General features: G+C 53.1%; 3 protein-coding genes across 3 annotated transcripts in view; 2 read left to right on the top strand and 1 right to left on the bottom strand.

Annotated features, from left to right (window-relative positions):
* Nucleotides 1-2,834, top strand: part of Pltp (phospholipid transfer protein) — a 19,056-nt gene extending 16,222 nt beyond the window's left edge. Inside the window, exons 13-16 of the mRNA XM_031372718.1 lie at nucleotides 1,492-1,534; nucleotides 1,642-1,705; nucleotides 1,850-1,926; nucleotides 2,560-2,834. Coding sequence (XP_031228578.1) covers nucleotides 1,492-1,534; nucleotides 1,642-1,705; nucleotides 1,850-1,926; nucleotides 2,560-2,697 — 322 coding nt within the window. The 3' untranslated portion in view covers nucleotides 2,698-2,834. The remainder of the gene's footprint in view (nucleotides 1-1,491; nucleotides 1,535-1,641; nucleotides 1,706-1,849; nucleotides 1,927-2,559) is intronic.
* Ctsa (cathepsin A) lies at nucleotides 2,770-8,567 on the bottom strand. Its single transcript, XM_031372719.1, has 15 exons — nucleotides 8,435-8,567; nucleotides 8,082-8,260; nucleotides 7,865-7,976; nucleotides 7,559-7,609; nucleotides 7,384-7,470; nucleotides 7,000-7,155; nucleotides 6,587-6,678; nucleotides 5,981-6,065; nucleotides 5,424-5,515; nucleotides 5,251-5,326; nucleotides 5,028-5,170; nucleotides 4,396-4,471; nucleotides 3,642-3,731; nucleotides 3,397-3,501; nucleotides 2,770-3,200 (listed from the first exon to the last, which is right to left on the bottom strand). The coding sequence occupies exons 1-15, from the start codon at nucleotides 8,486-8,488 to the stop codon at nucleotides 3,117-3,119; spliced, it is 1,482 nt and encodes a 493-aa protein (XP_031228579.1). The 5' UTR covers nucleotides 8,489-8,567; the 3' UTR covers nucleotides 2,770-3,116.
* Nucleotides 8,568-8,571: 4 nt separating this feature from the next.
* The window catches only part of Neurl2 (neuralized E3 ubiquitin protein ligase 2), a 2,783-nt gene continuing 1,376 nt past the window's right edge, over nucleotides 8,572-9,978 (top strand). The window contains exon 1 of the mRNA XM_031372725.1: nucleotides 8,572-9,564. Within this exon, the coding sequence (XP_031228585.1) occupies nucleotides 8,823-9,564 (742 nt within the window). The 5' untranslated portion in view covers nucleotides 8,572-8,822. The remainder of the gene's footprint in view (nucleotides 9,565-9,978) is intronic.

Below are 9,978 nucleotides of genomic sequence, written 5' to 3'. Positions count from 1 at the left end.
GTGTGTTTATGTGGCTCTCTCTGCCTCTCTCTCCCCAGCAGCATATATATGTGTGTTTATGTGGCTCTTGTGGCCGTGGGACTAGAACCGAGGCTTTTCCCTGCTCTACATCTGCAGTCCAGCATTTGAGCTTTTCCTTTTTTTCTTTCCTTACTGTTCTTTTGTTTTACTTTATTTTTGTTATTTTTCAAGATAGCCCTGGTTGTCCTGGAATCTACTCTGTAGACCAGCCTGGCCTCAAACTCAAGAGGTCCACCTGCTTGTCTCCTTCGTGCTGCGATTAATGGCATGCGCCACCACTGCCTGTTTTTTTTTTTCTTTTTCTTTTTAAAATGAGACAGGGTCTTAATATGTAGACCAGGCTAGCGTGGAACTCACAGAAATCTGCCTGTCTCTACCTCCTGAGTGTGGAGATTAAAGGCAGGATGTTGGGATTAAAGCTGTGTGCCATCACGGCAGCTCTCAAGTTTGTGTGTTTGTGTGTGTGAGTGCGTGCAGGTGTAGTTCCAGGACATCATAAATTGTGTGTCTTGGGTGCTGACCCCCCAGAGTAGTATGAGCTCTTAGTCACTGAACCGTTATCTTTCTCCTGTTCCCTATTTGATAAGTGTGTGGTGTATATGTAATGTGTGTATGCATGGTGTGTTTGTGTGGTGTGTGCATGTGTGTGGTGTGTATATGTGGTGTATGCCTTGTATGCGCAGGAGCCTGGCAAGGTCAGAAGAATGCTTGAGGCTTGAGAATATCCTGAGGCTAGAGTTACAAACCATGTGAGCTTGGTGCTGGGAACTGAACTCAGGTCCTCTGGAAGAGCAGCAAGTCCTCTTGACCTTTGAGCCATCTTTTTATTGTACCCCTCTTCAAAGCCCTTTTGAAACTGAAGAAATCTCACTCTGTAGATCGAGCTGATTGCAAACTCAAAGTCACCTGCCTCTGTCTCCTGAGTGCTGGTATTAAAGAAATGGGCCACCACAGCTGGCTAGCGTCTCTTTTTCCAGTTAACTCATGTATGCGTGTGCCTATGTGCATATATATTTATGTGAGGGTACTCACATGTCACACAGTGCATGTGGTGGTCAAAGGTCAACCTGTCCATTCTTTCCTCTATCATGTGTGCCCTAGGGATCAAACTCAAGTAGCTGGGCTTGTTACCCACCACCCTGAGCCATTTTGCCAGTGCTATTTTAAGTTTTTTGAATAAGCTTGGTATCTGACAGGGAGTAAAGACTGTTGAATTTTGTTAGATAAAAACCATACTTGTTTACCTAGCTGCAGAGCATGGCACTTAGGCATTCCTGACAAATGAAAAGCAGCAGGCTTAAAGAAAGGGGGCTCCAGAGACAAGAGTCACTCAGGGGTGCACACCTGGGAAATGGCAGCTACCTGGAAGGATGATTATGGGACCGGGAAGGCTGTCACTTGGGGCCATCTTTTAGGTAGGGCCCAAGGGAAGGGTGTTCCCAGGTTTCATGGTGCATTTCTCTCCCACAGGTTTCAAATCTACTCAAATCAGTCTGCGCTGGAGTCTCTGGCCGTGAGTTGGGGATGGCAATGAGTGGGTCCAGGCTTTGGGGCAAGCTGGCCCTGCAGGCAAACCCGTATGTGCATGCGCATGCACTGTCTGTATCCTTTTTCCCTCAGCTGATCCCACTGCAGGCCCCACTGAAGACGCTGTTGCAAATCGGAGTAATGCCCTTGCTGAATGGTAGGGGCTGAGTGAGGGTGGGAGGAAGGAGAGGGGACAGGGACTAACGAAGGGTTGGGGGTGGGGTAGTGGATGGTGGGGTGGACACGACGACACGGACAGACTGATGGACACCCAGGCTGAGCTTGCCTCTCCCATCCACAGAGCGTATCTGGCGTGGGGTGCAGATCCCCCTTCCTGAGGGTATCAACTTTGTGCGTGAGGTGGTGACCAACCACGCGGTAAGTACATTGTGGAAAGGAGAACTGTAGACCAGGGCCTTCCGGTCCCTACAACACTCCAGGGCTGTCTGCTTCTCCTTACACTAGCTGCTCCTTCCTTCCCTTTTTTTTTTTTAAGTAGTAAAGATTTAATTTAGAGCTGGGCGGTGGTGGCGCACACCTTTAATCCCAGCACTTCGGAGGCAGAGGCAGGAGGATTTCTGAGTTCGAGGCCAACCTGGTCTACAGAGTGAGTTCCAGGACAGCCAGGGCTACACAGAGAAACCCTGTCTCAAAAAACCAAACAAACAAAAAAGAAACAGATGGGGCTGGTGAAATGGCTCAGCGGGTAAGAATACCGACTACTCTTCCAAAGGTCCTGAGCTCAAATCCCAGCAACCACATGGTAGCTCACAACCACCCATAATGATATCTGACGCCTTCTTCTGGTGTGTCTGAAGACAGCTACGGTGTAATTATTTACAATAATAAATAAATCTTAAAAAAAAAAAAAACAGAGCCAAGCTCGAGGATATACACTGCAAAGCAGCTGGCACCCCTCCACCCCCCAGATTTGCTCAAGAGCCTTGTTTGTGTGGAGGCGGTCTCCAAACAACGGAACCGATCAGTGAGGCTCCCTGTTCCCTCCCCCAGGGCTTCGTCACTGTTGGGGCTGACCTCCACTTTGCCAAAGGGCTTCGAGAAGTGATTGACAAGAACCGTCCTGCCGCGGTTATGGACTCCAGTGTCTCTCCACCCTCTGCGGCAGCTGGCATTCAGGAACTGAACTGAGTCTGGTCGGCACTCCCCTCCCCCTCCCCGTCTACAGCCTTAGTGTTCCTGGTGCCACAGAGAAGAGCCCAGTTGGAAGCTATACCCGATTTAATTCCATAACCAGTCAACCATCAATTACAATCCATCCACCCCTCTCCTTGGGCTTCTCTAGAGCTCTGTTGGGGTCGTGGGATGGGGCATTTTTTAAGTGCAGATCGGGAAGGTTAGGCCACCCTACTGTGGCCAAAACCAAGTGCTCACTTGGTCCTAGGCTGTCTGTGAGGCCGAGGCCTAGGCGGGGATGCACGGGGCTGTGGGAGGTCTGGGCAGTTTTACAACTGGACTTGCCCCACGGGGGCATTTCGCATGAAGGAAGACTCCTCTCCGCAGAGAGGGGCTCATCAGGTACGGAGGATTTCCATGGGTCTCGGCAGCTATCAGTAAGGCTCCTTGTTCAGAAACCGAGAGAACATGGTAAAAGCAGCTCGGGGCTTGTCCGTGGGGACCATGTGTCCGGCACCCTGGGGAGCAAAGCTTTATGAGAGATTTGGATGCCCAACACGTATCACCCCTCACTTCTAGCCACTTCCCCCGTCACCCTGCAAGCTCACCGGATGCATCATGGGTGATCAGAATGATCAGAGGGTAAGGACGGGGAGGTCACACCACTCTCCCTTCTCTGGCCCCAGCTGTCCCTCACTAGGCTCAGAGTCCTACCTTGATGGTGAGGAAGGTGATATGTGAACACTCCTTCACGAAGCCGGCTACCTGCTCTCCGCTCTCCCCATAGTCCACTAGCCAGGGCCGGCGCTGCACCTCCATCTGTCCCATCAGGAAAGACGATAACCGGTGGCTCCCACCATCCTTGCTCAAAGCTGCTCTCAAGACTTCAGGACTGGAGGCTCTTCTCCAGGTTTGCCCTCGCCTAGCACACCAGCCTCCCTCCCCGGCAGCACTTTTACCTTCTGGTTGAGGGAATCCACAAACCACTCATCGCCCATGAAGTTGCAGGCCATGTCCACATCTCCGTTGTAGAGCAGGATCTGGTATTTCTGGAATAGGACAGGGGTGGGGTGGAGGTGGGGGGGCGGAAGTGTGGGCTAGGCCCAGGCCCCCAGCCCTTCCTTGGTTCAAGCCCTACTTCCCAAGCATTCAGAAGCCCAGCTAAGAACAGAAACCTGAAGGTCTCATGCTATATACTACAAGTCCAGTCTGCACTAACTAGATGCTTAAATAGGTAGGGAAGATTACTATGCCCCAAATAAGTCCTTTGGAGCCTGCACTGGCTGAGAACTGAGGTCTCTCAGTCTCTCCATAGCTTACAGCTGTGACTCATTATGGCCGGCTTATTAGCCTCATTTTACAGACAGAGGGAAAACACAGCTGGGAACTCTTCCCAGAGCCAAACGTTGGCATACACAGAGATAGGACTGTTTTGTGTTCAAAGCCAGCCTGGGCTCCCGAGCAAGACAGTCTCAGATTAACAAACATAAAGCAACCACCAGGGTGTGGTGGGGCAAGCTCTACAGAGGCGCCCCACTGGAGTGTTGTTACTCTAGAGCGGTAGCTACAATGTAGCTGCGTCCTGATTAACAAACATAAAGCAACCACCAGGGTGTGGTGGGGCAAGCTCTACAGAGGCGCCCCACTGGAGTGTTGTTATGCTAGAGCTGTAGCTACAATGTAGCTACGTCCTGCGGTGCTGTACACACACACCTGTGAGCTGAGCAGCTTCAGGTACTGGGAGTTCATGCTTTGGTAGAGGCGGCGGTACTGTAAATTCACCTGGAAGCTGCCGGGAGCACGCGCATAGGATGCAGGGAAAAAGAACAAAATGGGGAACTGGGGGGGGGCGGACAGTCAGCAGGTGGGTCTTTCTCCATCCCCAGCTTTGGGTATATCAGCTCTCTAGGACTTGTTTATCTGAATGGAAGCTGGAGATGTGTGGGCGTATTTTGGGGGGAGGGGGTATTGGCATATTTTTTGGTTGTTTCAGTGACTGGGATACAACCGGTCGGTGCGTAGGTGTGAATGTAACAGCAGGTAATGACTGAGCAGAGCAAGGCACCAGCCTGTCAGGAAACTCTTTAACTGGGCTCTGATGACTTCAAGGGGCCACAGGATGAACTGGGCAACTCCAGCTGGCAGCAAAGATATAGTGGGGACAGTGCCTACTCATTCAGTGTCAGAGATACCTGGTTGTAAATTGAGCTGGAGGTCAAGGCCATTAACAATCCTGAACAAGTACTTTCCACCACATACCCCTCCCCCAAGAAGCCCTAGTTACAGGACCCTGTGAACCCAGCTGGTGACCACCTACTGCACCATGAGTGGCTACAGAGGCTCACTTGCACATGTCCCAGCGGGGCAGAGACTCCGGGATGTGGAGAGCCTTCCGAACATAGGGGTTGTTGAGGTAGGTGGAGGGGGCTGTGGTGTTGGTGCAGGGAGGGTCCAAGCGCACCTTGTCCCCAGAACGCAGCATCAGTGCCTAGGAGCATGGACATAGGGTAAGGGCCTTTAATTCTCTAACTGACCCATTCTCCCAGGGATAGCCATACCCTTGTATACCTCAGAAAATCTTCGTTTGAGTGGCAGGCGAGTAAAGATGTTGCCGAAATCCTGGACCACAAGTGTGTCCTCGTATCTGTCAGAAATGGACAGACAGACAAAAAAACGGTAGGATGGGTGCTGGGCCTCTAGAGGCAGTAGTATCTGCCCAGGGGACACCCAGCAGCACCTACTTATCACTGCCGGGTACCCCACCAGCACACGGGGCGTAGAGATTGTAGATGTTGAGGCCGGATTTGCCCACAATTCGAGACACTTCCATTAGCTGTGAAGAAAAATGGCCCCGTTTGTTGGATCCATGTCCCTCCGAACCTTCCCCGTTCACCCTCAGGATTAAGTGTTCTCCTACCCATCTCCCGACACCACCCTTCACCGTTTTCTCAGGTAGAACGCTCACTGGAAGGAATCTTCCAGATCTGGGTCCAGCCCTAACTGGCTATTCCCCGCCAGGTGGCTTAAGGCAAGCGGCTTAAGCATCCCTGGCTTCAGTTTCCTCACTGGACTTCCGGGAGGAGGCCGCAGTATCGGAAGGTTTGGGATAGAAAGCCGATGGGGTGAACTGGCGCTGGAGCCCAGTCGGGAGAATGCTTGTCTTGCATGCATGAGGCCCTATGTTCAACCCCCAGTACGGCCACAAAGAGAAGGCATGGAGCTGGAGAGCTAAGTTCCCAAGGAGAGGTTTGTATGATCCTTTCTCAGGACTGGGGTAGAAGGAAGGACAGAACCTCACATTGTTTACACAGTCTGGGTCTTTGTTGTCATAGAAGTTACACTTGTTCTGAGAGCAGCAGTGGGTCTGGAGTGAAGTCCAAAGCCTGGGGATCAGAAAGTGCTGAGGCTGGCCCGAGATGCTAGGAGGTACAATGGCCTCCGTCCTCCCTCCCATCAGACCCTGACCCCGGGGGGTGGGGCAGGGAGGAAAGATGTGTAGGCTACCAAACCTAATTTCCAAGGACTTTCCCCCTAGTACATATAAGGAACACCTCCCAGTGCCTTTTTAAAAAGAAGAAAAAAAAAAAAAGTTTTCTAGAGGTTCTTCTATGTAGCCTGGGCTCAAATCCTAAACTCACTATGTAGTACAGGCTAGCCTAAAAGTCATGATTCTTCTGCCTGTTTCCAAGTGCAGGGTTACAGGTGTGTATCACCATGTCTAGTTTCCTTAGTTTCTTTAAACCCTAGTCTTTATTCTTGGCCTTTAAGCATCAAACCCTTTGGCCAATTCCAGCCCCTTCCGGCTCATAAACCAGAGCGGGAATCTCCTGTGCTGAAGGCCGGGTCTGAGATCGCATGACCTGCCCCGCCTTAGACATTGCCCAACTGTCCTTCTCCCTGTTACCTGTTCCCCAGAAGACCATGGTAGTAGGCAAAGTAGACCAGGGAGTTGTCATTCTGCTCATAGGAGGCAAGTCCATTGCCCACGGCCAGGCCCTGTGAAACACCCGGGGCGCTCGACTCATCCGAAGGGTGAGAGCGAGGAGGACCCTCCCTTGACCTACAACCCAGACCTGCAATCTAGAAGCTGAGTGGCTTGTGGGGGTGGGTGGGTGGGGAAGGTCATTCACTCTAAAGAACAGAAGTGGCAGCCTGACAGACAGGTGAGCTTCCTGGAGTGGGAGGCATGCGAGCTGGCGGGGTAGCCAATGGCCAGCTAGTAGGCTGTGAATGAGCTGAGGCTAGGTTGACCTAGGCTGACCCATCCCAGGTCACAGCACCATGGCGCCTCCCTTCCCTCCGGTAGCTGCCCTGCACCTGAAGGTTCATGCTAGGATCCTGCATGACCAGTACAGCCAAGGTGGGGATGTAGATGCCAGCATAGCTCTCTCCGGTCAGGAAAAGTTTGTTGTCCTTGTATTCCGGGAAGAGGCGGAAGAAGTCTTTGAGGGCTTCAAAGTTGTTCTCAGCCACCTGAGGAGGACGAGATGGAGGAGTCAGGAGACCTGGCGTTTTAAGCTAGAAAGCTGTTCAGAGATAACGAGTCCAACTCATTTTATTTTGTATAAGAGGAAGTGAATTGGTTGAGTTTACCACAGAGCACACGACAGGGCCAAAAGTGAACTCTGAGGCCACACTCGACTAATCAAGCCATCTTTGGGGAAATGGGGAATGGGGCAGGTGGTCAGGCGACGGACTCACCTCTGTGTCATTGGTCACGTACATCTTGTCATCCGAATAGGAGAAACCCACGCCAGCCGGGGACTCAATATACAGCATGTTGGCAATCTAGGGGGAGGAGGGGATAAGCAGAAGAGGGGTCCCCACCCCTTCAAGTACCCAGACACCCCTACGAGACCCACAACTCCAGGTGTACCAGGTTCCAAGAATAGGGGTTGTACTCCAGGGTGACACCATCTGGCTGGATCTGGGGAGGAAAGACAGCCCTGTGAGTCCCAGTGAATAGCTGGGTGGAGAGAAAGAGCCACAGTGCTTTTATGTATTGTCACACTCCGTGAGAGGTATAGAAAGTTGGGCCAAGGGTCAGATAAAACAAAACAGAATCGTTAAGGAAAGCAGACTTAGGCCACAGATTCCTTCTTCCCTCCTCCTTCCTGCCCTTTCCTCTGTCTCCTGCCCTCTCTTATGGGGGAGGGGACAGCGGTCAACTCGGTCAACTCACCAGAAAGGGGCCGTGCTCTGTGAGCAACCCATCCAGGGAACTGCAGCCGGGACCCCCGTTGAGCCAAAGCACCACGGGACTGTTCTTAGGGTCGTTCTGTGACTCCACAAACCTGGGAAAGACAGGGCAGGATTGGTACGAGTCCCCGTCCTGCTTGGGGTCGTTAGAATTTGCCCGCCCAGTTATCAAGCCCTCCTAGGGACTTAGGGCCAAGCACCAGTAGTGGAAGTGCTTGGAATCCGATGCTCTGAGGTAGCCGGAGTATTGCCGGAAAGAGGGCTGCTTGGCCAGGCCGGGGAGGCAATCGATTTCATCCTGGTCCGGAGCTGCTTCGTCCCGGGACGCCCAGCAGAGGAGCAGCAGCAAGAGCAGTGGAGACAGTGCGGCTCGGGGCATCTGCAGGAGGAAGCATCGGTGGAGGATGTTTACCAGTTCCCCGGATCCTTTGCGCTTCGGTGCAGCAGTTCCTGGGGAGAAGATGGCGCGCATCTCCCGGGGAAACCCCCGCCCGGATCCAACTCCCGGCCACAGAGCCACGTTCGCTGCCCACCAGTCCCGGCATCTCCGTACCTCTGCTTCCTTGTGTCCTTGCTCTCCAAGAGGCGCCTTTAGACTGGAAGTCATGTGTGACCCTGGTCACGTGAGCTTCTGCATCACGTGACAGCTTGCTCATTGTTCACTTTTTTTTAATCTGTGGGCCTGAGGGTCGGGAGTGGTCAAAGTGCACGGCCCTGAAGGTTATTAGTCAGGGTGCTAGAGATCAGATGATCTTGGTGTTGACAGCAAGGTTCCCCAGGCTCCTGGGGACCCCTTACTGGTGACTGGTGGAGAAAGCGGCGCTAGGACCCTCCCCCAAAGGGGAAATGCCTTACATGGTCCCCCTGCGGTCACCATCCGAGCCCGCCGCCCAAAATAACCCTTGGCATGAGCATGAGCTGGCCTGCTTCATGGTGTGGAGATGGCTGCTCTCTCCGAACAAGTAGGGCTGGGTGGCCCACGGAACTCTGTGCGCCCAGAGCCCCCTCCCACCCGCTTCCACCAAGTGCATGGAGCTAACATCCGCATGGACCCGTCGGGGACGCGAGCCACACGCGTGGAGAGTTTTGCCCACGGTGTATGCTTCAGTCGTGAGCCCCTGGCCCCCGGCCAGGTATTTCTGGTGGAGATAGAGGAAAAAGAGCTGGGCTGGTGCGGGCACCTACGTCTTGGCCTGACCGCTCTGGACCCGGCCAGTCTGTCCGTTGTACCCGAGTTTTCACTGCCTGACTTGGTCAGCCTTGGCCATAGCTGGGTCTTCGCTATCACACGCCACCACAACCGTGTGCCCCGGGAAGGCCAACCAGAAGCAGAGGCAGTGGTTCCCAGCGGTCCCCAAACCCTACTGATTGAACCCTATCTGCACATCGAGCAGTTCCGAATTCCCCGGGACCGTCTGGTGGGCCGCAGCCGGCCAGGGCTTTATAGCCACCTCTTAGATCAGCTCTACGAACAAAACATACTGCCTCCCACAGCGCGCCGTAGTCGCCTGGGTGTTCTCTTCTGCCCCCGTGAGGATGGGACCGCCGACATGCACATCATCATCAACGGGGAGGACATGGGCCCCAGCGCCCGGGGGCTGCCAGCTGCTCAGCCCCTCTACGCTGTGGTAGATGTATTTGCTTCTACCAAGAGTGTGCGCCTGGTACAGTTGGAGTATGGCCGTAGGTATCCCACCCCTGGAGTGACCTTCTGGTTCAGTGTAGGGACAGGCACCTGCTAGGACCCCCACAGCCAGCTAACATGGCCTTGTGCTGGCAAGTTTCGAAGATGCTAAGTCTGGCTTCACCTTGGGCACCAGCTTGTGATTTTGCACACATCACACTCTGGCTGTGGGTCCACCTCGGTGTACTCATCTCAGCTGGTTGACTGAGACATCTTTTGGTTTTGTAGGTTCCTTTTGGTTTGGATGATGTTTCAATTATAGGTTAGGGAATCTGTGTGTGTGAGTGTGTGTGTTTAGTTATTTACATGAATACACTTTTGCTGTCTTCACTCACACCAGAAGAGGGCATGGGATCCCATTACAGATGGTTGTGAGCCACCATATGGTTGCTGGGAATTGAACTCAGGACCTC

Source organism: Mastomys coucha, unplaced genomic scaffold, assembly GCF_008632895.1.
Source record: "Mastomys coucha isolate ucsf_1 unplaced genomic scaffold, UCSF_Mcou_1 pScaffold15, whole genome shotgun sequence".
NCBI lineage: Eukaryota > Metazoa > Chordata > Mammalia > Rodentia > Muridae > Mastomys > Mastomys coucha.
Note: the sequence above shows the minus strand (reverse complement) of the source record. Positions and strands in the feature narration are given on the sequence as shown.

What these genes read in the sequence shown, in the direction of transcription:
- Ctsa (XM_031372719.1), bottom strand. Translation starts at nt 8,488, where the DNA reads ATGACTTCCAGTCTAAAGGCGCCTCTTGGAGAGCAAGGACACAAGGAA. An exon ending in ATCCTAGCATGAACCTTCAG is followed by an intron (nt 6,679 to 6,999) that starts GTGCAGGGCAGC and finishes GGTGTTTCACAG; the next exon opens with GGCCTGGCCGTGGGCAATGG. An exon ending in TGGATTCCCTCAACCAGAAG is followed by an intron (nt 3,502 to 3,641) that starts GTAAAAGTGCTG and finishes CTGATGGGACAG; the next exon opens with ATGGAGGTGCAGCGCCGGCC.